Source organism: Oncorhynchus kisutch, linkage group LG14 (assembly GCF_002021735.2).
Source record: "Oncorhynchus kisutch isolate 150728-3 linkage group LG14, Okis_V2, whole genome shotgun sequence".
NCBI classification, from domain to species: domain Eukaryota; kingdom Metazoa; phylum Chordata; class Actinopteri; order Salmoniformes; family Salmonidae; genus Oncorhynchus; species Oncorhynchus kisutch.
The window spans coordinates 42,693,893-42,720,088 of NC_034187.2; the positions used below are offsets into that span (position 1 = coordinate 42,693,893).

Consider the following 26,196-nt stretch of genomic DNA (forward strand, 5'->3'; position numbering starts at 1 on the left):
TGCTCGTCGCTAGAGGTTAATGAATTTATTTGCAAATTATGGTGGAAAATAAGTATTTGGTCACCTACAAACAAGCAAGATTTCTGGCTCTCACAAACCTGTAACTTTTTCTTTAAGAGGCTCCTCTGTCCTCCACTCGTTACCTGAAATTGAAGATATACAAGACCACTGATAATCTCCCTCGATCTGGGGCTCCACGCAAGATCTCATCCTGTGGGGTCAAAATGATCAGAAGAACGGTGAGCAAAAATCCCAGAACCACACGGGGGGACCTGGTGAATGACCTGCAGAGAGCTGGGACCAAAGTAACAAAGCCTACCATCAGTAACACACTACGCCGCCAGTGCCAGACGTGTCCAGGCCCATCTGAAGTTTGCTAGAGAGCATTTGTATGATCCAGAAGAATATTGGGAGAATGTCATATGGTCAGATGAAACCAAAATAGAACTTTTTCGTTTGGAGGACAAAGAATGCTGAGTTGCATCCAAAGAACACCATACCTACTGTGAAGCATGGGGGTGGAAACACCATGCTTTGGGGGTTTTTTTCTGCAAAGGGACCAGGACGACTGATCCATGTAAAGGAAAGAATGAATGGGGCCATGTATCGTGAGATTTTGAGTGAAAACCTCCTTCCATCAGCAAGGGCATTGAAGATGAAACGTGGCTGTGTCTTTCAGCATGACAATGATCCCAAACACACCGCCCGGGCAATGAAGGAGTGGCTTCGTAAGAAGCATTTCAAGGTCCTGGAGTGGCCTAGCCAGTCTCCAGATCTCAACCCCATAGAAAATCTTTGGAGGGAGTTGAAAGTCTGTGTTGCCCAGCAACAGCCCCAAAACATCACTGCTCTAGAGGAGATCTGCATGGAGGAATGGGCCAAAATACCAGCAACAGTGTGTGAAAACCTTGTGAAGACTTACAGAAAACGTTTGACCTATATCATTGCCAACAAAAGGGTTGGTTACTTATAGTATTGAGATAAACTTTTGTTATTTACCAAATACTTATTTTCCACCATAATTTGCAAATAAATACATAAAAAATCCTACAATGTCATTTTCTGGATTTTTTTTCTAATTTTGTCAGTCATAGTTGAAGTGTACCTATGATGAAAATTACAGGCCTCTCTCATCTTTTTAATTGGGAGAACTTGCACAATTGGTGGCTGACTAAATACTGTTTTGCCCCACTGTAGATCACCAGGACCAGGAGAAACACTTTGGAAATACTTTTTATTTCCATCCAGAGCTCAATAAACAGACATCTCATGGAAAATGTAGCACTTTGCGACTCACATTGTACATTCAGCTGAACCTGTGCCTGACGTGGCTTGACGTTGAGGCCATTGTATGGCGCCGTCTGGCAGCGGTAGGCACCCATCAGGTCCCGGGTGACGTTGGTCAGGCGGAGGCGCCCGTCGCGTGTTTCCACCGCCCACTCACCCGTGGGCATGGTCAGGTCCTTGTCGGCACGTGACCAAAGCACGGGTGGGCGGGGCTTGCCATCAACCAGGCACACCAGGTCGGTGGTGCCTCCCTCCCTCACGCTCACCACCTGGCCCCCTTCTGGCACCGTTAAAATTGGGGGAGTAACTGTGAGGGGGGGCAGAAAGGGGGAAGGGTGTAAGAGGGCGTGTGAAGGGAGTGGGATGGGAGCGAGGGGGAGTGAGGAGGGAGATGGAGAGATAAAGAGAAGAGTGGAAGAGAGAGGAAGAGGGAGGAGGGCAAGAAAATATTTTAGAAAGGGTTGCCCAAAAGAAAACCAGGGTTTATAGAAAGAAATAAAAAGAAAGAAAGATGAGGACAGCCGGACGAAGGGTGGAGGGGGAGAGTGAGTGAGGTTAAATGTTGACATTAGCAAGGCCATTTTTATTGGTTATTAAAGTGTTTATATATACAGTTGAAGTCGAAAGATTACATACACTTAGGTTGGAGTCATTAAAACTCATTTTTCAACCACTCCACACATTTCTTGTTAATAAACTATAGTTTTGGCAAGATGGCTAGGACATCTACTTTGTGCATGACACAAGTAATTTTTTTAACAACTGTTTACAGACAGATTAATTCACTGTATCACAATCCAGTGGGCCAGAAGTTTACGTTACACTATTGACTGTGCCTTTTAACAGCTTGGAAAATTCCAGAAAATGTTGACATGGCTTTAGAAGCTTCTGATAGGCTAATTGACATCATTTGAGTCAATTGGAGGTGTACCTGTGGATGTATGTCAAGGTCGACCTTCAAACTCAATGCCTCTTTGCTTGACATCATGGGAAAATCAAAAGATATCAGCCAAGACCTCAGAAAAAAATGTTTTAATTTATAAAGCCCTTTTACTAAAAGTAATTGGTAAACTTTAGACATATGACGTACCACACCCAGTCTCAGGGATGGCTAACTCTGGAAATTGCTTTTGTCTCAACTGAGTTATAGAAATCAGCTTTTAGTTTTCTTCAAAATGTTCTTCAATTTGATGTTCTGGTGCCTCCAGGGTAATTCAGAAAGCTGATTGAGGACCTTATTACTGATGAATGTGTTAGCTTTTTATGACTGTGTTCGTCTTTGTGCTTGCATTTTGTATTTATATTTGATGTGTGTATTTTCTGTAATTTATGTAATTCATCTGTAAAAGAGACCTTGGTCTCAGTATGATTCCCTGATCAAATAAATAAAATTATCCCTACTGATAAGGTTGTAATTATCATAAATGGATTTGTTGTCATCTTTTGGTTGAAAAGGTGAAAGGTCAGTGGTGAAACGTCACTACTCGGCAACTCGGGTAACAACATTCTCTCTGCGTTTCCCACTTGTAATTATGACTTGGATGGTAAAGTGAAATTTCCCACTTGGAACTAGGAGCGTCCAATAACTCTAATAGCACGTGAACATGGCAACAGAACAAAGGAACAGTTCCCTTACCGCTGTTCTGGGTGATGTTGACATCTACCCTCAGCTCAGGCACTGTGCTCCCGGGGAAGTTGGCCACGCAGCTGTAGGTGGCCTGGTCGCGGAACTTCATGTCCACGATCTCCAGACTGCTAGTACCAGGCGCCATGTCTGGGTCGCTGTGCAGCACAATGAGGCTGTCCGAGTTGTAGATGAGCACCGCGTTCTGGTACCACGTGTAGTTCACCTAATAGTATAATAATATAGCAAGATGTTATTTAATTGTGTTAATATATTGCCACACACACACACACACACAGTACCAGCCAAAAGTTTGGAAACACCTACTCATTCAAGGGTTTTTCTTTATGTTTAAACATTTTTACATTGTGGAATAGTAGTGAAGACATCAACACTATGAAATTACACATATGGAATCATGAAGTAACCAAGAAAGTGTTAAACAAATCCAAATATATTTTATATTTGAGATTCTTCAAAGTAGCCACCCTTTACCTCGATGACAGCTTTGCATACTCTTGGCATTCTCTAAACTAGTTTCATGAGGTAGTCACCTGGAATGCATTTCAATGAATGTGTTTGTGAGGACCAATGGCAGACAGGAGAAGCAGGGAACAGGGAGTCAAATATTTATTCAGGTACGGACAAAGAACACGACAGGAACAGCATCAGCACATGGATAAACAAGGACATATGACAAACAATCCCGAAGCAGGAAACAGAGTTATGAAACAGACAGATATAGGGAAGGAAATTACACAAGTAATTGAGTCCACGTGAGTCCAATGAGCGTTGATGCGCATGACGGGGAAAGGCAGGTGTGCGTACTGAAAGTGGCTTGAGTGTGTAATGTTGGAAAGTCTGGCGCCCTCGAGCACCAGAGGGAGGAAGAGCGGGAGCAGGCGTGACAGTGTTTGAGCCAATCACTTGTGTTGTGACAAGGTAGGGGTGGTATACAGAAGATTTGGTAAAAGACCAAGTCCATACTATAGCAAGAACATCTCAAATAAGCAAGGAGAAACGAAAGTCCATAATTACTTTAAGACATGAAGGTACTTTAATTCGGAAAATTTCAAGAACTTTTAAAGTTTCTTCAAGTGCAGTAGCAAAAACCATCAGGTGCTATGATGAAACTGGCTCTCATGAGGACCGCCACAGGAATGGAAGACTCAGGGTTACCTCTGCTGCAGAAGATACATTCATTAGAGTTAGCAGCCTCAGAAATTGCAGCGCAAATAAATGCTTCACAGAGTTCAAGGAACAGACACATCTCAACATCAACTGTCGAATTGCTGCAAGGAAACCACTACTAAAGGACACCAATAATAAGAAGAGACTTGCTTGGGCCGAGAAACACAAGCACTCTGCAGTGATACGCCATCCTATCTGGTTTGCACTTGGTGGACTATCATTTGTTTTTCAACAGGTCAATGACCCAACACACCTCCAGGCCGTGTAAGGGCTATTTGACCAAGAAGGCGAGTGATGAGGTGCTGCATCAGATGACCTGGTCTTCACAATCACCCAACCTAAACCCAATTGAGGATGAGTTGGACCGCAGAGTAAAGGAAAAGCAGGCAACAAGTGCTCAGCATATGTGGGAACTCCTTCAAGACTGTTGAAAAAGCATTAAAAAAAGTAAAAATAAAGGAAAACCTTTGAATGAGTAGGCATGTCCAAACCTTTGACTGGTACTCTACTTTACTGAATTAATTAACTTGTTATAAGCATGTAACAGCCTTTTATAATGTATTTTAACAAGGCATATGTCTCTTTAAATAAAATGTTCATCCCTCTCAATTCTCTCAACTTATTTAGTCTGCATCATTATGAGACCATTATAAAGAGGTCATACCCTATTATTATTATTATTGTTATTATTATTCAGTTGACCTTGTCCTGGGGCTCCGCATCCACGTGGCATGAAAGCTTGAGGTCACGGCCCATCTGGATGCTCTCACTGTCCTTGTTGGAGTCGGGTGTGATCTGGAAGGTAAGGTTACCCATACCTGAAGTGAGAGATGGAGGGAAGGGGAATAGAAGGGGGTGAGGAGGGGGGTGTAGGGAGGGAAGGAGTTGGTTGAAGGAGGAAGGAGAGAAGGGTGTGTAGGGAAGGGAAGAGGAGGAAAGGAAGGCAAGAGGAGGGAAAGAGGGGTAAGGAAGGAGAAAGGGAGAGAAGGGTAAGGAAGAATGGGGTGGGAGAAGGTGGAAAGTATAAGAGAGAAAGAAATAAGGAGGAAGGAGAGAGCATAAGAAAGAGAGAATGGGAAGAGGAAGAAAGAAGAAGAAAAGGTAGAGGGAAAGTGACGAAGTAAGAATGAGGGAGGGAACAAGCAGGGCACGTAGGTGTGATCAAGGAGGGAGGGAGAGAGGGAGAAGAGTAGAGGTAAATTAAAAAGAGAATAAACAATGAGAAAAGGAGAGAGATCCACCCTAACAACAACGGCTGTCCCATCGAAAATATCAAAATACACATAATGTACCTTTTAGTCAAATGTGCGGATAAAGAGTATAATGGTACATTTATGTAGCCAATATTTTGAATTAAAAAAAGGTACATCTCTGCCAAATAAATGGAACTAATGGCTTTGTCACTGAGGTGGTACCCTTAAAAGCAAAATGTGTAACATAATCATGCTCAATTACATGTAGATGTTTTAAATAGTTTTTTTTATATATCTGTGTTTTTGCATAAAGCTACACAAAGATAAATAACATACATTTCTCAACTATCCAATCAGTAAGTTTGATTTTTTGTGCACCCATAACTGAAATGGTTGTTCCAGTTTAAATGGCTTAGGCAGTCACCTCACAATGTTCCTGGTAGTCATTCTCAAAAATCCTAACTATTGCTGGATTCCAATAGGAATTACACATCACTTTTAAAGTGGTCTATGGTAGAGGTGTCACGCCCTGGTCTTAGTATTTTGTCTTTTCTAAAAGCACATTTTGTACCTGTGGACTATATGTAAGAAAGGTACTATCTGAGGTATGAACTGTACATAAAACTAAAGGTACAAAGGAGGACCTTATAGGGTACCACCTAGGGGTGGGAAACCAAGGCTTTCTGAAGGCTTCGGAGATTTCACCAAATTGTTTCCGAAAAACAGTTCATTAACCGGAGTTTCATTATCTGTTTACAACGCATATTAAATACATCTGCTGGTCAGCAATAAATAGCAGTGTGTGATTGACAGAAGTATTTTTTTCTCCATTTTCATTTAAACACTGTGGAGCTGCGATAAAGTCATTGGCTTTAGTAGCTTATAATCAGATAGAATATCAGGTTTGCATCTTACATCATGCTTCTCCTTTTTGCCTTCAAGTTGACTATTTAAAAGAAACTGAATATATGGCAATATTTAGGATGCTTAAGACAGAAGCTTATACTAAATTTAAAAAATAGTTTGCCTTCAACAGTATTCCACCTCATACCCTTACATCGCTGAATGTTGCATACCAGTCAGGTGATTATTTTTGTACAGAATCCTAACTATATTTGTATATACACGTGCAGTAGAGGTCCGTGTTTGAAAGGAGCTGGAAATCAGAAAAGGCCACGGCGAAATAAGTGGGATCTCGTATTTTGCAACACACAGTTTGAAAAAGCAGGTGATCAAAACAAAGCTTCGGACTTCATTGATGACGTGCTTCTGATAAAGTGATACACACATCAGCACACTGCTTTGAAGTTATCTGCTTTGATATAACATCTCTAGTACCAGTGAGAGTGCAGGAGAGGAAAAATAAAAACATTGCAACTCCATGCTTTGCCAAGCATGCAAACTAGCTCGGCAAGTGGGTTGGCGATGACGGGAGACTTAACGTCAACGTCATATGGCTAGCCCTCCGCGCTCAAGTAGATGGAGACCATATGTTGCACTTTATACATTAGCGAGGCGCTTACGAAGCACTCGTCTGCGTGCTATCTCGCCACCTGGGCTCGTGTGACTCCCATTAACAGGGAAGGGGAAAACACACACACGTACACATATGTGCAAGTCAAAAACATACATCCCGGAACACATTTTGTCTGCTCCTTTTTTTAAATCTTCTTATGGAACAGTGGGATGTAGCATCCCACCTCGACAACATCTGGTGAAATTGAAGAGCGCCAAATTCAAATTAAATTACTATAAATATTTTACTTTCATAAAATCACAAGTGCAATACATCAAAATAAAGCTTATCTTGTTGTTAATCCAGCCAAGGTGTCAGATTTCAAAAAGGCTATATGGCGAAAGCATACAATGTGATTATCTGAGAACAGCGCCCAGCGGACAAATCATTGATGTCTTCAAATTGATATCGATATGAGGGATTAACAAAAAAGTGTTGTGTTTGACCTTTCTGCGTTGGCTGCCCAATTGAAACAAAATGCAACAATCCAAAATGTAGCTGGCTTTCTTCTACAAGTTGTCCTCTAACCAGTGATATACATATTATTCACAGATTCTGTGTTTTTTTTGTAAGGTTAGTTTGAGCTGGAAGTACAACCCACCCCTTCTCAATCTATTGATTTCAACATGATGTAACAATGAGTGTTTGACAAATAAGTGTTGCGTTTCTTTTTCTGTTTTGGCGACCCTAAAGTCAAAATGAATCACTCCAAAATGTAACTGGTTTTCTCAGCAGGTTGTCCTCTAATGAGTGAAGTTAACAATATTTACAGTTTCCATGTGTTTTTTAAGTTGTGTTTCAACAGCGCATATAACCTGATTTCTCCCCTAATCAAAATTTGTGATTATTCAAAGTAGGCACCCTGTGCCTTGATGACAGCTTTGATCACTATTGGCATTCTCTCAACCAACTTCATGAGGAATGCTTTTCCATTTCGAAGGAGTTCCCACATTTGGTGAGCACTTGTTGGCTGCTTTTCCTTTACTCTGAGATCCAAATCATCCCGAACCATCTCAATTGGGTTGACGTCGGGAGATTGTGGAGGCCAGATCATCTGATGCAGCACTCCATCACTCGCCTTCTTGGTCAAATAGACATTACACAGCCTGAATGTGTGTTTTGGGTCACTGCCCTGTTGAAAAACAAATGATAGTCCCACTAAGCGTAAACCAGATGGGATGGCATATCGTTGCAGAATGCTGTGGTAGCCATGCTGGTTAAGTGTGTCTTGATATCTTAATAAATCACAGTGTCACCAGCAAAGCACCCCCACACCTCCTCCTCCATGCTTCACGTTGGGAACAACACATGCAGAGATCATAAGTTCACCTACTCCACCGGTTTAATGTCCATTGCTTGTGTTTCTTGGCCCAAGCAAGTCTCTTCTTCCTATTGGTGTCCTTTTGAAGTGGTTTTGAAGTGATTCACGCAGTCTCCTCTGAACAGTTGATGTTGAGATGTGTCTGTTACTTGAATTCTGTGAAGGATTTATTTGGGCAGCAATTTCTGAGGCTGGTAACTCTAATGAAGTTATCCTCTGCAGCAGAGGTAACTCTGGGTCTTGCCTTCCTGTGGCGGTCCTCATGAGAGCCAGTTTCGTCATAGCGCATAATGGTTTTTGCGACTGGACTCAAAGTTCTTGAAATTTTCCGTATTGACCGACCTTCATGCCTTAAAGTAATGATGGACTGTCATTTCTCTTTGTTTACTTGAGCTGTTCTTGCATAATATGGACTTGGTCTTTTACCAAATAGGGCTATCTTCTGTATACCACCCCAACCTTGTCACAACACAACTGATTGCCTGAAACATATTAAGAAAGAAATAAAGTCCACAATTTAACTTTTAACAAGGCACACCTGTTAAATCAAATGTATTCCAGGTGACCACCTCATGAAGCTGGTTGAGAGAATGCTAAGAGTGTGCAAAGCTGTCATCAAGACAAAGGGTGTCTTCTTTGAAGAATCTCAAATGTAAAATAAAATCTGTTTGACACTTTTTTGGTTACTACATGATTCCATATCTGCTATTTCATAGTTTTGATGTCATCAATATTATTACTAGAAAATATTAAAACTAAAGATAAACCCTGGAATGAGTAGGTGTGTCCAAACTTTTGACTGGTACTGTATGATTACTATTGTGACACATTAAAACTAGTTTTTCAAAACACTTCACAAATTTATTTTTTAAACTATAGTTTTGACAAGTCGGTTAGGAAGTTTACGTTACATTGTTGACTGTGCCTTTTAACACCTTGGAAAATTCCAGAAAATGTTGTCATGGCCCCAGAAGCTTCTGATAGGCTAATTGACATCATTTGAGTATATTGGAGGTGTATCTGTGTATGTATTTCAAGGCCGACCTTCAAACTCAGTGCCTCTTGCTTGACATCATGGGAAAATCAAAAGAAATCAGCCACGACCTCAGAAAAAACATTGTAGGCCTCCACAAGTCTGGTTCATCGTTGGGAGCAATTTCCAAACGCCTGAAGGAACCACGTTCATCTGTACAAACAATAGTACGCAAGTATGAAACACCATGGGACCACGCAGCCATCATTCCGCTCAGGAAGGAGACGCATTCTGTCTCCGAGAGATGAACACACTTTGACAACAGCAAGGAAGAAGCCACTGCTCCAAAACCGCCATAAAAACGCCAGACTACGGTTTGCAACTGCACATGGGGCAAAGATCAGGTCTTCTGGTGTGATGAAACAAAAATAGAACTGTTTGACCATAATGACCATCGTTATGTTTGGAAGAAAAAGGGGGACGCTTGCAAGAACACCATCCCAACCATCTAGGCATTTATATATAAACTCCAGTCGTACTTTATCAAAAGCCTTTTCAAAATCAGCTATGAAAACCAGGCCTGGTGTACCTGATATTTCATAGTATTCTATTGTTTCCAGTACTTGTCTTATATTATCTCCAATGTATCGTCCATGTAAAAACCTGTCTGATTAGGATAAATAATATCTGAAAATACTTTTTAAATTCTATGTGCCAAGCATTTTGCTAGGATCTTTGCATCACAACACTGAAGTGTATGAGGTCTCCAATTTTTAAATGGACTATATCTTTATATGTACACCTATTGGGTCCTGTTTCAGTAATAATGATATCAGACCTTCTTGTTGCGTGTCTGATAATCTACCATTTATATAGGAGTGGTTAAAACATGCTAATAGTGGTCCTTTGAGTATATCCAAAAAAGTTTTGTATACTACCACTGGTATGCCATCCAGCCCTGGAGTTTTCCCATCCTTAAAAGGCCCCAATTGCATCAAGCAGTTCCTCCTGTGTAATTTGGCCTTCACATGAGTCTTTCTGTACAGATGTTAATTTTACAATATTATTAGGAAAAAAATCCATACAATTAGTTTCAGTTAGTGGAGATGGAGGAGCCTGAAACGAAAACATATTCTTAAAGTACTTTACTTCTTCTTTCAAAATATAATTTTATGAATTATGCGTGACATTTTTTTGGGTAGCATTTCTATATTGAAGATTGAAAAGAATTTGGTTAATTTTCCCCGATATTCCATCCAGTTCGCTTCATTTTTATAGTCTATTACACTGGATCATTCTTGAATAAGTTCCTCCATTTCTTTTTGTTTTTCCTCTAACTTATTCTGTGCCTCTATGGTACCGTTTTTATTGCTATCTAACTGTACTGTCAGTCCTTCAATTTCCTTTGTTAATATGGACTCTTTTGATCTAAATTGCTATTGTTTTATTGATGAGTACTGAATTGCATGGCCTCTAAAAGCACACTTAAGTGTCCCATATAATAAGGGGATCTGCTGTACCTATGTTATGTCTGAAAAAGTCTCTTATAAATTCTTCTGTCCTAGATCTAAACAATTTATCATCTAGTAGGCTTTGATAACATTTCCAATATCCTCGCCCACATGGAAATTCTGTAAGAGTAATATATACAGTGCCTTGCGACATATCCAGGTGTTAGAATAGCCAAGTCAAAGTCCAGACCTGAATCCAATCGAGAATCTGTGGAAAGAACTGAAAACTGCTGTTCACAAATGCTCTCCATCCAACCTCACTGAGCTCGAGCTGTTTTGCAAGGAGGAATGGGAAAAAATGTCAGTCTCTCGATGTGCAAAACTGATAGAGACATACCCCAAGCGACTTACAGCTGTAATCGCAGCAAAAGGTGGCGCTACAAAGTATTAACTTAAGGGGGCTGAATAATTTAGCACGCCCAATTTTTCCGTTTTTGATTTGTTAAAAAAGTTTGAAATATCCAATCAATGTCGTTCCACTTCATGATTGTGTCCCACTTGTTGTTGATTCTTCACAAAAAAATACAGTTTTATATCTTTATGTTTGAAGCCTGAAATGTGGCAAAAGGTCGCAAAGTTCAAGGGGGCCGAATACTTTCGCAAGGCACTGTATATGCCAGTTATGTGATGATCCGACCGCATTCTGTCCCCTATCAACACTTTTTAAACTTTTGGTGCCAGAGAAAATGGCTTAAGAAAGTAGTCAAGACGACTAGCTTGATTAAGCCTCCGCCATGTATATCTCACTAGGTCAGGGTATTTAAGTCTCGATATATCCACTAATTCCAATATATCCATGAAATTCATGATTTCCTTAAGTGCCTGAGGGTGATAGTTTGTAGTGTGATTTCCTTTCCGGACCATAGAGGTATTTAAGACTGTATTAAAATCTCCCACCATAATAATAGAGCCTAGTGTTGTTTGTCGAGTTGATAAATTCTTATATACAGCGGAGCAAAAAAGTATTTAGTCAGCCACCAATTGTGCAAGTTCTCCCACTTATAAAGATGAGACAGGCCTGTAATTTTCATCATAGGTACACTTCAACTATGACAGACAAAATGAGAAAAACAAATCCAGAAAATCACATTGTAGGATTTTTAATGAATTTATTTGCAAATTATGGTGGAAAATAAGTATTTGGTCAATAACAAAAGTTTCTCAATACTTTGTTATATACCCTTTGTTGGCAATGACAGATGTCAAACGTTTTCTGTAAGTTTTCACAAGGTTTTCACACACTGTTGCTGCTCAGTTGTGCACCGGGGCCTCCCACTCTTTCTATTCTGGTTAGAGACAGTTTGCACTGTTCTGTGAAGGGAGTAGTACACAGCATTGTACGAGATCATCCGTTTCTTGGCAATTTCTCGCATGGAATAGCCTTGATTTCTCAGAACAAGGACAGACTGACGAGTTTCAGAAGAAAGTTATTTCTTTCTGGCCATTTTGAGCCTGTTATCGAACCCAAAAATGCTAATGCTCCAGATACTCAACTAGTCTAAAGAAGGTCAGTTTTATTGCTTCTTTGATCAGAACAGTTTTCAGCTGTGCTAACATAATGTTTTCTAATGATCAATTAGCCTTTGAAAATGATAAACTTGAATTAGCTAACATAACATGCCATTGGAACATAGGAGTGATGGTTGCTGATAATGGGCCTCTGTAGATTTTCCATTAAAAAAAATCTGCCTTTTCCAGCTATAATAGTCATTTACAACATTAACAATGTCTACACTGTATTTCTGATCAATGGTCTTTCCAGTACAATGTTTCATCAGAGCTCCTGAGTGGCGCAGCGGTCTAAGGTACTGAATCACAGTGCTAGAGGTGTCACTACAGACCCTGGTTTGATTCCAGGCTGTATCACAAACTGCCATGATTGGTAGTTCAAAAGGGTGGTGCACAATTGGCCCAGCATCATCCGGGTTAGGGTTTGGCCAGGGTAGGTTGTCATTGTCAACTGACTTGCCTAGTAAAAAAAAGGTTATGTCAAAAACAATCTATTAGGAGTCTAGTGGATGTGACTTTTTTCAACAATATTTCTTATTCTTGGATTTTTTTAACATTTAAATATGTTTGTTTTTATCTGGAACCATTCAGAAAATATGGGCAAGCCTGAGTTGGCTTCATTAATTAGTGAATCAAAAATCTAATTGGTATCATCAGCAAGAGAATGGGAAGTATGGTAGAAGACACAGCAGCAAGGTCTTAGATATATATTAACGTCTCTAGGGTAAGGGGCAGCATTCGGAATTTTGGATGAAAAACATGCCCAAATTCAACGACCTGCTACTCGGGCCCAGAAGACATGATATGCATATAGTAGATTTGGATAGAAAACACTCTAGAGTTTCCGAAACTGTTGAAATAGTGTCTGTGAGTATAACAGAACTGATTTAGCAGGTGAAAACCTGAGAAAAATCCATTCAGGAAGTCGTTTTTCTTTTTTTTTGTAGTTTTCTATTCAATGCCATTACAGTATCCATTGACCTTAGGACTCCATTTGCTGTTCCTATGCCTTCCACTAGATGTAAACAGTCTTTAGAAATCGTTTCAGGCTTGTATTCTTATAAATGAGGGAGTAAGACCAGTCTGAACGAGTGGACCCTAATGTGTCACAGAGCTTTTTCAGGTGCATGTGCATTTCTTGTTTACCTTTTATATTGACGACGTTATTGTCCGGTTGAAATATTAAAGATAATTTAGGCTAAAAAACAACCTGAGGATTGAATATAAACATCATTTGACATGTTTCTATGAACTTTACGATACAATTTAGATTTTTTTGTCTGATTGTTTTGACTGAGTTTGAGCCTGTGGATTACTGAAGAAAACACGCTAACAAAACAGAGGTTTTTGGATATAAAGAGACTTCATCGAACAAAAGGAACATTTATTGAGTAAATGAATGTCTTCTGATTGCAACAAAATAGGAAAAATGCCAAAGTGGATGAATACTTTTGCAAGGCACTGTACCCGACACTGCCGTTCTGTCCTGCGGATGCATATAAAAAAAACAGCTAGAATATTATCCATGTCCTTGTTCAGCCAATTTTCAGAGAAACATAGGGTATTCCAGTTCTTCAGGTCCTGTTGATAGGATAGTCTCGAACGAATCTTATCCAGTTTGTTCTCCAGTGATTCTACATTCGCCAATAGAACAGATGGTAAAGGTGTTGTATTTCATCGCCGCCGTAGTTTCATCAGGGTACCCGCACGTCGGCCTCTATATTGCCATCTCTTTCTCTTCCGAGTGTCAGGGATTAGGGCCTGGTCCGGGGTGAGCAGTATGTCCTGCGCCGCCAGTTCATTGAAATAGAAATCTTCATCCAAATTGAGGTTAGTGATAGCTGTTTTAATGTCCAGAAGCTATTTTCGGACATATGAAACAATAGAAGAAACAAGTTAAGATCAGCTCAAAAATAACACAAAATAGCAGAATTGGTCAAGAGCCCGAGAATCGTAGAAATGTATGGTAAGTTGAAATACATGTGCAGATATCAGAGGAGAGTTGGGGGAATGTATGGAAAACACTATATAAAGCCACTACATAACCAAACAAGGGCATTCCAATTCAAAGTACAAAATAATTTTTTTATGAGTCCTGATAAAATTAATAAAATTAACAAAGAAATATCTGCTATGTGTTGGACGAAGTGTGGATCAATAGGTACTTTAAAACATATATTTAGGCAAAATCAAGTAATTTAGTTTACAAATTCTGCATGTTATCCTTTTGTGACTAGGGGGGCAGTATTTTCATTTTTGGAAAAAAAACGTTCCCGTAATAAACGAGATATTTTGTCAGGACAAGATGCTAGAATATGCATATAAATAACGGCTTAGGATAGAAAACACTAAAGTTTCCAAAACTGTAAAAATATTGTCTGTGAGTATAACAGAACTGATGTTGCAGGCGAAAGCCTGAGAAAAATCCAATCCGGAAGTGCCTCAATTTTTGAAAGCGCTGCGTTCCAATGTGTCCCTATTGATCAGTGAATGGGCTATCAATCAGAGTACGCTTTCTCCGTATTCCCGAAGGTGTCTACAGCATTGTGACGTAGTTTTATGCATTTATGTTGAAGAATACCCGTAGGCGGCTACATTGCGAAAGTGGTCACCTGATGCTCCCAGAGAGATTATCGTGTAAAATACAGAGGTAGCCATTACTCCAATCGGTCCTACTGAAAAACTAATTGTCCCGATGGATATATTATCGAATAGATATTTGAAAAACACCTTGAGGATTGATTATAAACAACGTTTGCCATGTTTCTGTTGATATTATGGAGCTAATTTGGATTATTTTTCGCCGTTTTCGTGACTGCAATTTCCGGGCGATTTCTCAGCCAAACGTGAAGAACAAACGGACCTATTTCGCCTACAAAAATAATATTTCGGGAAAAAGGAACATTTGCTATCTAACTGGGAGTCTCGTGAGTGAAAACATCCGAAGCTCATCAAAGGTAAAAGATTTAATTTGATTGCTTTTCTGATTTCCGTGACCAAGTTACCTGCTGCTAGCTGGACAAATGCTATGCTAGGCTGTCGATAAACTTACACAAATGCTTGTCTAGCTTTGGCTGTAAAGCATATTTTGAAAATCTGAGATGACAGGGTGATTAACAAAAGGCTAAGCTGTATCTCAATATATTTCACTTGAGATTTTCATGAATAGGAATATTTTCTAGTAATATTTATGTCCGTTGCATTATGCTAATTAGTGTCAGATAATGACAACGGTCCCGTTCACGGGATGGGGTGTCACTAGAGGGTATACAGGATATCACATGCATTGATATTCACCCAGACACATTTAATCTCCTTCTAGGTATTGTTCCTGTGCATACACTCCACTCCTATCCACTTAAACTGATACACATTTCTTTGCTTTGGCTAAAAGATCATCTAAAAAATGCTGGAAAAATGAACATGCATCCTCAAAAGATATGTAGTTTACAAAAGTTCAATCAGTAAGGCTGGTCTGATTTGATTTGGATCTCTTTTAGTCGTCATTTGGACTAATCTTCCAAGAGTCATTAAACATTAAAATACAATGTATAATACGTTCACATTATCACATATAACACACTGTTACAAACAGACACAATACACTGACATATTGACCAGATAAATAGCGGTCTGAATGGATCGTCACTTTTCATTCATCAAGTAAAGTCGTATAATTCAAATCAAAACAAATTGTATTTGTCACGTGCCAATTACCAACCTTACAGTGAAATGCTTACTTACAAGCCCTTAATCAACAATGCAGTTTTAAAAAATACAACAAAGAGTAAGAGATAAGAATAAGGAATAATTAAAGAGCTGCAGTAAATAACAATAGCGGGGCTATATACAGTCGTGGCCAAAGGTTTTGAGAATGACACAAAAATGAATTTTCACAAAGTCTGCTGCCTCAGTTTGTATGATGGCAATTTGCATATACTCCAGAATGATATGAAGAGTGATCGGATGAATTGCAATGAATTGCAAAGTCCCTCTTTGCCATGCAAATTAACTGAATCCCCCAAAAACATTTCCACTGCATTTCAGCCCTGCGACAAAAGGACCAGCTGACATCATGTCAGTGATTCTCTCGTTAACACAGGTGTGAGTGTTGACGAGGACAAGACTGAAGATCACTCTGTCATGCTGATTGAGTTCGAATAACAGACTGGAAGTTCAAATGGAGGGTGGTGCTTGGAATCATTGTTCTTCCTCTGTCAATCATGGGTACCTGCAAGGAAACAAGTGCCGTCATCATTGCTTTGCACAAAAAGGGCTTCACAGGCACGGATATTGCTGCCAGTAAGATTGCACCTAAATCAACCATTTATCAGATCATCAAGAACCTCAAGGAGCGCGGCGGTTCAATTGTTGCGAAGAAGGCTTCAGGGCACCCAAGAAAGTCCAGCAAGGGCCAGGACTGTCTCCTAAAGCTGATTCAGCTACGGGATCGGTGCACCACCATTACAGAGCTTGCTCAGGAATGGCAGCAGGCAGGTGTAAGTGCATCTGCACGCACAGTGAGGCGAAGACTTTTGGAGGATGGCCCGGTGTGAAGAAGGGCAGCAAAGAAGCCACTTCTCTCCAGGAAAAACATAAGGGACAGACTGATATTCTGCAAAAGGTACTGGGATTGGACTGCTGAGGACTGGGGTAAAGTCATTCTCTGATGAATACCCTTTCCGATTGTTTGGGGCATCCGGAAAAAAGCTTGTAAAGAGAAGACAAGGTGAGCGCTACCATCAGTCCTGTGTCATGCCAACAGTAAAGCATCCTGAGACAATTCATATGTGGGGTTGCTTCTCAGCCAAGGGGGTGGGCTCACTCACAATTGTGCCTAAGAACATAGCCATGAATAAAGAATGATACCAACACATCCTCCGAGAGCAACTTCTCCATCCAGGAACAGTTTGGTGACGAACAATGCCTTTTCCAGCATGATGGAGCAGCTTGCCATAAGACAAAAGTGATAACTATTTGGCTCGGGGAACAAAACATCGATATTTTGTGTCCATGGCCAGGATCTCCCCAGACCTTAATCCCATTGTCAACTTGTGGTCAATCCTCAAGAGGTGGGTGGACAAACAAAAACCAACAAATTCTGACAAACTCCAAGCATTTATTATGCAAGAATGGGCTGCCATCAGTCAGGATGTGGCCCAGAAGTTCATTGACAGCACGCCAGGGCAGATTGCAGAAGTCTTGAAAAAGAATGGTCAACACTGCAAATATTGACTCTGCATCAACTTCATGTATTTGTCAATAAAAGCCTTTGACCCTTATGAAATGCTTGTAATTATACTTCAGTATTCCATACTAACATCTGACAAAAATATCTAAAGACACTGAAGAAGCAAACTTTGTGGAAATTATTATTTGTGTAATTCTCAAAACTTTTGCCCACGACAGTGTCTCCTGACCCCTCCTGTCTCAGCCTCCAGTATTTATGATGCAGTAGTTTGTGTCAGGGGGCTAGGGTCAGTTTGTTATATCTGGAGTACTTCTCCTGTCCTATTCGGTGTCCTGTGTGAATCTAAGTGTGCGTTCTCTAATTCTCTCCTTCTCTCTTTCTTTCTCTCTCTCTGAGGACCTGAGCCCTAGGACCATGCCCCAGGACTACCTGACATGATGACTCCTTGCTGTCCCCAGTCCACCTGGCCGTGCTGCTGCTCCAGTTTCAACTGTTCTGCCTTACTATTATTCGACCATGCTGGTCATTTATGAACATTTGAACATCTTGGCCATGTTCTGTTATAATCTCCACCCGGCACAGCCAGAAGAGGACTGGCCACCCCACATAGCCTGGTTCCTCTCTAGGTTTCTTCCTAGGTTTTGGCCTTTCTAGGGAGTTTTTCCTAGCCACCGTGCTTCTACACCTGCATTGCTTGCTGTTTGGGGTTTTAGGCTGGGTTTCTGTACAGCACTTTGAGATATCAGCTGATGTACGAAGGGCTATATAAATAAATTTGATTTGATTTGACTGTACAGGGGGTACCGGTACAGAGTCAATGTCAATGTGCGGAGGCACCGGTGTCGAGGTAATTGAGGTAATATGTACATGTAGGTAGAGTTATTCACATCGCTACCTATCTCACTCATCAGCATAGCAGGTATTTATATGGTAGTGGTTATAATGATACCTCATCAGCATAGCAGATATTTATAGGGTAGTATTTGTAATGTTACCTCATCAGCATAGTAGATATTTATAGGGTAGTGTGTCATAATGGTACTTCATCAGCTTAGCGTCACCTCTCTCCTACTATAAGCAAGCGTGTGGAATGTCATTCACCTATTACATTTGGCCTATGAGCGTGGCACACTAAGGCAATTACACCATCATTAATGATTAACCTATGGGCTCACATGCAATAATCACTTTCCTTACTTTCAACCAATGGGCATGAAGCTAGTGGAGTATTTATGTTAACTCAAACCTTGTGTCTCCCACTTACTGTTTTGCTACAGGTCTTCCAACGACCTTCCACCTCACCACCACCACCAACTGAAAGCCCGTCATCGGATTCCCATTTTCCCAGTACAGTTAAGTGTGTACTAGATTGAAATGTAGTTAGGTCTATGCGGGGAACTTGCTGACATGGAGAGAATTACATCAATCTTGCAACAAAGACAGCATAGGTAAGAAGATGTCTGGTCAGAGTTCCTGACATTGTACTGGTTTCATTTTGTAATTTCTGGATTTTAGTTTTTTCTGATGTGGCTTTATCCATATTGTATTCTTATTCAGACTCTTTGCTCTATACAGAAAAAATGTACTCAACATATGAATCTCATTATGCACTTGTGAAAAGACTGAAGCGTTATGTTTTGTATGTATTGTACATGCTCTTTATGTGCTCTTGAATAAAAAATAAAACATCTGGACTCTTCACTGGTCACTCTTTTATGTGTGTTTGGGGTTGTTGTCATGCTGGAAGACTCACACAGTTTTTGGACTCTAGGTTGAACATTGTGTTTTGGAGTGCAATCTTTTGATTTCATGATGTCTTGCACACATTCAAGGCCCGTAGTAGTACCAGAGGCAGCAAAGCAATCCCACAGCATTTTCTAACCTCCACTCTAATTGATTGTAGGGATGGGGTTCTTTTCTTTGAACACTTAATTTGGTCATTGGTAAACATAGGAAGATACCACTGCTGAAGGAGACACAATAAAGTCTGATTGACCTTCTCAAAACCCCACCTAACAAGCTTAAATCCTGGGACAACTGTTCTATGGACCTGGCAAGATAGTCACAAAACAAAATATCCACCACCTTATTTTACAGTAGGTATGGGGTTATTTTTCTGCTTATGCATTCTTATTTCGATGCCAAACCCTCCACTGGTGTGTGGCCAAAGAATTCTATTTTCATGTCATCCAACAAATGTAAAGTTTGCTTAAAGTATTATCACTTAGATTGGAACCGGTGCCATAGTCAGATGACATGAAAATAGAGCTCTTGGTGTTGAAATAATGATGCATGAGAAAAAAATAACCTCAAAGATGGTGGTGGATCTTTGATGTTATGGGCCTATTTTGCTTCCACTGGTCCTGGGGCACTTAAGGTCAATGGCACACTGAACTTTACCCATTACAAGGACATTTTAGCCAAAAAACTTCGCAAGTGGATCTTTCAGCAAGACAATAACCCCAATCACACACAAAATCCACAAAGAAATGGTTAATTGACCACAAAATCAAAATGTTGCAATGGCCATACACGTTTTTTTAACCCCATTGAAATCCTCTGCTTTAAATTGAAGAGGGCCGTCCAAGGGTATAAAGGATCTGCCAATATTCTGTATGGAGGAAGGGTTTTTAGAAAAGCCTCAGTGCCATTATCCTCGCAAGGTGGGATATTGAATGGTATTAAAAACAGAGGTGCCAATCATTTTGACCCCTTTCTTTTTGAGAAAAATATTACTTGTTAACAAAATCTCTTTCTCTGAGCAATTGTATTAGTATAAAATAATATAATTTCCCCATCATTTTAGCATACAATATACTGTAGCTCAGTTTTCGTGTTGTCTTTTTTGCTCAACTTTATCAAGGGCGCCAATCATTTCAGATCCAACTGTATATCACTGCAAACAGTCAAGCACACACGCACTACTGTGTATCAGTGCAAATTCAAACCCTCTAGACATGCCCAAACAGTCAAACATAAACACACACTGACTTCGGACGAGGAGGTTGACGCTCCTCTTGGCTGGGTTCCCCACATTGTTGACTGCAGTGCAGTTGTAGAAGCCTGAGTCGGCGGGCGTCACCGAGCGCAACTCCAGAGTCCCGTCTCTTACCAACGAGTTTCTCGGCAACGGGTTGAGGTAGCGCGACCAGGTGACGGTGGGTTTAGGCAATCCGGCGGTCACCTCGCATGACAGGGTCACGTCCTTCCCGGGGTCTACCACCAAGGATTCATTTACAGAAAGCCGTAGAGCAGGGGGAGCTGAGGGAAGAGGAGGGGGAGAAGAGTGGCGAAGGTGTGAGTTTGTCATTGTTTAAATATGTATTCATGGAATTTTCTACATTGTTGTTAGACAGAGAGCAGGGGGAACTCAGGAAGAGTGGGAGAGGAGACAGTGATGGCTCACAGATCCATGTACACACACACACACACACACACACACACACACACACACACACACACACACACACACACACACACACACACACACACACACACACACACACACACACACACACACACACAGTAAACCCAGAGCTGTGTAGACATTAAATGTAGCTTATATCTTTAGCTCTGTGTCTGTCTTCAACCACATTCATTAAACACTGGATTACAAGCATCCCTCTCTTAGAGTCCCCAAACAACTAGACACGGACAAAGTGCACCGAACAAGTAATCTAAAGCAGATTCAAAATACTCTTCACTAATAAGATATGAGCTAAATCAATATCATTTTCTAAGAGTAAGATTATGGCAGTACACTCACTGTATCATTTGATAACTAAATAGCAACATGTGGTATTTGAAAGGGTTAAAATGATACAGTTGACCTGTTGGATACATCTGTATTGATTTGTAAAGCAAGCTCTATTAAATGTTCCCTTTACCTCTCATTTCTGTTGATCCAGAGACAGATGGAAAGAATGTGGGCATCACACTCACTCCCTTAAAACAGACATTATTCATTTTGAAAGGATGTATGTCCATTTGGTCTTGATACCTATACACCCCATACAGCATTAGTCGGAAATACTTTACATTAAGTTTCTCATAACTTTGTAGTAAAACTAGTAATAACATTATATTAACATTTGTTACATAGTACTTGAATAGCTGCATCTATTGCAAACTAATTCCATGGCAGGAATTGTGACCGCCGTCAAGTCATAAGCCACCAAAACAATTAAAAAGTCAAGTTTTTCTAATTTCATAACTGTCCTTTATGGAAAAACTGTAGAATGACCTTAAATACAGTATGCAGAGAACATAGAGAGGGCAAAAAAAACATCAGAACGCCTGTCAGAGATCGATTGCAGCTCAACACATTGGAAATACAGAAGGCAAGGCCGGGAAGAGTGAAACAAAACACTCAAGAGCAGACAAAGGAGGAAAAAAAGACGGGGTCGCGTCTGGGAGGAGAAAAAAGGGCAACTCCAAAGGGACATTAATCGTTGAAGATGCAGTTCAACATGGAATTTTGTGCCTTGACTGTGCCCTGGCCCCCTATGCTGTTGGAGAGCAGATGCTGGAAGAGTGTGGGACTGCTGTACCAATTGTCCACATAAAAAGTGTGGCCCATCCCGAGATGAGGAGCTGTGATATTTACAAAAACTTACAAACACTTGGGTGCCAGTTAGGTAATGCAAAATTCACAGGCAACTAACTGCTATTAAGTTGCTGTGAAATGTGATGAAAGGTGCTCAACCTTTGCAACATAACAGAACACACTTAATTCGTATAGTCCGGATAGTCCATCTGTAGATGCTCTACAGATGGACATATTGTCAACAAACTATCTGTTGATAAGCAACTGCTTGCTAAAGTTACAGCTAGAGTAAGGTTTAGGGCTGGTAAATGTTACTGATTCTGAATAGGTCTCTTGGACAATTTTTATTGGGTCACTATAGCTATATCTATTTTGCCAATTGGATTGATCCCCTCTACCACACGGAACCCCACTAATCTACTAACGGAAACGCACGAAGTGGCTAAAAACAGAACACCGTCCTACGCTAGCTTGCTACCGATGGCCCGGCGAGCTGTCTGAATCGCCGTTACCCCAACCAACCTCACTACTAACTGAACCCTTATGATCACTCGACTAAGCATGCCTCTCCTTAATGTCAATATGTCTTGTCCATTGCTGATCTGGTGAGTGTTTATTGGATTATTTCACTGTAGAGCCTCTAGCCCTGCTCATTATACCTTATCCAACCTTTCAGGGCCACCACCCACACATGCGATGACATCACCAGGTTTCAATTATGTTTCTAGAGACAACATCTCTCTCATCATCACTCAATACCTAGGTTTACCTCCACTGTATTCACATCCTACCATACCTTTGTCTGTACATTATCGTACTTAAGCTATTTTATCGTCCCCAGAAACCTCCTTTTACTCTCTGTTCTGGACATTCTAAACGACCAATTCTCATAGCTTTTAGCCGTACCCTTATCCTACTCCTCCTCTGTACCTCTGGTGGTATAGAGGTGAATCCAGGCCCTGCAGTGCCGAGGTCCACTCCTATTCCCGAGGCGCTCTCTTTTGATGACTTCTGTAGCCGTAATAGCCTTGGTTTCATGCATGTTAACATTAGAAGCCTCCTCCCTAAGCTTGTTTTAGTCACTGCTTTAGCACACTCTGCCATCCTGGATGTTCTAGCCCTGTCTGAATCCTGGCTTAGGAAGACCACCAAAAATTCCGAACTACAACATTTTCAGACAAGATAGAACGGCCAAAGGGGGCGGTGTTGCGATCTACTGCAGAGATAGCCTGCAGAGTTCTGTCCTACTATCCAGGTCTGTACCCAAACAATTTGAACTTCTACTTTTAAAAATCCACCTCTCTAAAAACAATTCTCTCACTGTTGCCACCTGCTATAGACCACCCTCTGCCCCACGCTGTGCTCTGGACAACATATGTGAACTGATTGCCCCCCATCTGTCTTCAGAGCTCGTGCAGCTAGGCGACCTAAACTGGAACATGCTTAATACCCCAGCCATCCTACAATCTAAGCTTGATGCCCTCAATCTCACACAAATTATCAATGAACCTACCAGTTACCACCCCAAAGCCGTAAACACGGGCACCCTCATAGATATCATCCTAACCAACTTGCCCTCTAAATACACCTCTGCTGTTTTCAACCAAGATCTCAGCGATCACTGCCTCATTGCCTGCATCCGTAATGGGTCAGAGGTCAAACGACCTCCACTCATCACTGTCAAACGCTCCCTGAAACACTTCAGCGAGCAGGCCTTCTAATCGACGTGGCTGGGATATCCTGGAAGGACATTGACCTCATCCTGTCAGTAGAGGATGCCTGGTTATTTAAAAAAAAGCCTTCCTCACCATCTTAAATAAGCATGCCCCATTCAAGAAATTTAGAACCAGGAACAGGTATAGCCGCTGGTTCTCTCCAGACCTGACTGCCCTTAACCTCTTGAACCTCTGGGGGCAGTATTTCATTTTTGGATGAAAAACGTTCCCATTTTAAACAAGATATTTTGTCACGAAAAGATGCTCGACTATGCATATAATTGACAGCTTTGGAAAGAAAACACTCTGACGTTTCCAAAACTGCAAAGATATTGTCTGTGAGTGCCACAGAATTAATGCTACAGGCCGAAACCAAGATGAAATTTCATACAGGAAGTGAGCCAGATTTTTGAGGCGCTGTGTTCCAATGTCTCCTTATACGGCTCTGAATGCGCAAGGAGAGAGCCTACACTTTCTGTCGTTTCCCCAAGGTGTTTGCAGCATTGTGACATATTTGTAGGCATATCATTGGAAAATTGACCATAAGAGACTACATTTACCAGGTGTCCGCTCAGTGTCCTCCGTCGAAACTATTGCGTAATCTCCAGGTGCGTTCATTTTTCCATTTTGAACAGAGGAGAAACCAAACTGCCACGAGTGACTTATCATTGAATAGATATGTGAAAAACACCTTGAAGATTGATTCGAAACAACGTTTGCCATGTTTCTGTCTATTATGGAGTTAATTTGGGAAAAAGTTCGCGTTGTAATGACTGAATTTTCGGGGGGTTTTCTCAGCCAAACGTGATGAACAAAACGGAGCGATTTCTCCTACACAAATAATATTTTTGGAAAAACTGAACATTTGCTATCTAACTGAGAGTCTCCTCATTGAAAACATCCGAAGTTCTTCAAAGGTAAATCATTTTATTTGAATGCTTTTCTTGTTTTTGTGAAAATGTTGCCTGCTGAATGCTAGGCTTAATGCTATGCTAGCTATCAATACTCTTACACAAATGCTTGTGTAGCTATGGTTGAAAAGCATTTTTTGAAAATCTGAGATGATAGTGTCATGAACAAAAGGCTAAGCTTGTGAGCCAATATATTTATTTCATTTCATTTGCGATTTTCATGAATAGTTAACGTTGCGTTATGGTAATTAGCTTGAGGCTATAATTACGCTCCCGGATACGGGATTGCTCGTCGCAACAGGTTAACCAACACAAAAACATCCTATGGCGTTCAGCGGAAGCGTTGTACCAGTTTAAGTGGCTGATGGTTATGTTGATCAAAGGTGACTTCTGGCGCCCACAGAGATGGCCGCCTCGCTTCGCGTTCCTAGGAAACTATGCAGTTTTTTAATTTTTTTTACATTAGTACCCCAGGTCATCTTAGGTTTCATTACATACAGTCGAGAAGAACTACTGAATATAAGATCAGCGTCAACTCACCATCAGTACGACCAAGAATATGTTTTTCGCGACGCGGATCCTGTGTTCTGCCTTACAAACAGGACAACGGAGTGGATTCCATGCAGCGACCCAAAAAAACGACTCCGAAAAGAGGGAAACGAGGCGGTCTTCTGGTCAGACTCCGGAGACGGGCACACCGTGCACCACTCCCTAGCATTCTTCTTGCCAATGTCCAGTCTCTTGACAACAAGGTTGATGAAATCCGAGCATGGGTAGCATTCCAGAGGGACATCAGAGACTGCAACGTTCTTTGCTTCACGGAAACATGGCTCACTGGAGAGACGCTATCGGAGTCGGTGCAGCCAGCTGGTTTCTCCACGCATCGCGCCGACAGAAACAAACATCTTTCTGGTAAGAAGAGGGGCGGAGGCGGGGGCGTATGCTTCATGGTTAACGTGACGTGGTGTGGCCACAGCAACATACAGAAACTCAAGTCCTTCTGTTCACCAGATTTAGAATTCCTCACAATCAAATGTCGACCGCATTATCTACCAAGGGAATTCTCTTCGATTATAATCACAGCCCTATATATTCCCCCCCAAGCAGACACATCGATGGCTCTGAACAAACTTTATTTGACTCTTTGCAAACTGCGTGGCCATGCACACCTCCAACTCAATCATCAAATTTGCGGACAACACAACAGTGGTAGGCTTGATTACCAACAACGACGAGACGGCTTACAGGGAGGAGGTGAGGGCCCTCGGAGTGTGGTGTCAGGAAAATAACCTCTCACTCAACGTCAACAAAACAAAGGAGATGATCGTGGACTTCAGGAAACAGCAGAGGGAGCCCCCCCCCCCCTATCCACATCGATGGGACAGTAGTGGAGAAGGTGGAAAGTTTTAAATTCGTTGGCGTACACATCATGGACAAACAGAGGGTCCACCCACACAGACATCATCGTGAAGAAGGCGCAACAGCACCTCTTCAACCTCAGGAGGCTGAAGAAATTCGGCTTGTCACCAAAAGCACACAAACTTCTACAGATGCACAATCGAGAGCATCCTGGCGGGCTGTATCACCGCCTGGTACGGCAACTGCTCCGCCCTCAACCGTAAGGCTCTCCAGAGGGTAGTGAGGTCTGCACAACGCATCCCCGGGGGCAAACTACCTGCCCTCCAGGACACCTACACCACCCGATGTT

At 41.2% G+C, this 26,196-nt stretch overlaps 1 protein-coding gene across 1 annotated transcript in view; it reads right to left on the reverse strand.

Moving 5' to 3' along the window:
- LOC109878131 (MAM domain-containing glycosylphosphatidylinositol anchor protein 1-like) overlaps positions 1 to 21,210 on the reverse strand; it is a 68,817-nt gene extending 47,607 nt beyond the window's left edge. The window contains exons 1-5 of the mRNA XM_031789216.1: positions 21,204 to 21,210; positions 20,308 to 20,577; positions 4,805 to 4,920; positions 2,924 to 3,137; positions 1,298 to 1,594 (exon numbers count right to left, since the gene is read on the reverse strand). Coding sequence (XP_031645076.1) covers positions 1,298 to 1,594; positions 2,924 to 3,137; positions 4,805 to 4,920; positions 20,308 to 20,577; positions 21,204 to 21,210 — 904 coding nt within the window. The remainder of the gene's footprint in view (positions 1 to 1,297; positions 1,595 to 2,923; positions 3,138 to 4,804; positions 4,921 to 20,307; positions 20,578 to 21,203) is intronic.
- Positions 21,211 to 26,196: the final 4,986 nt, after the last annotated feature.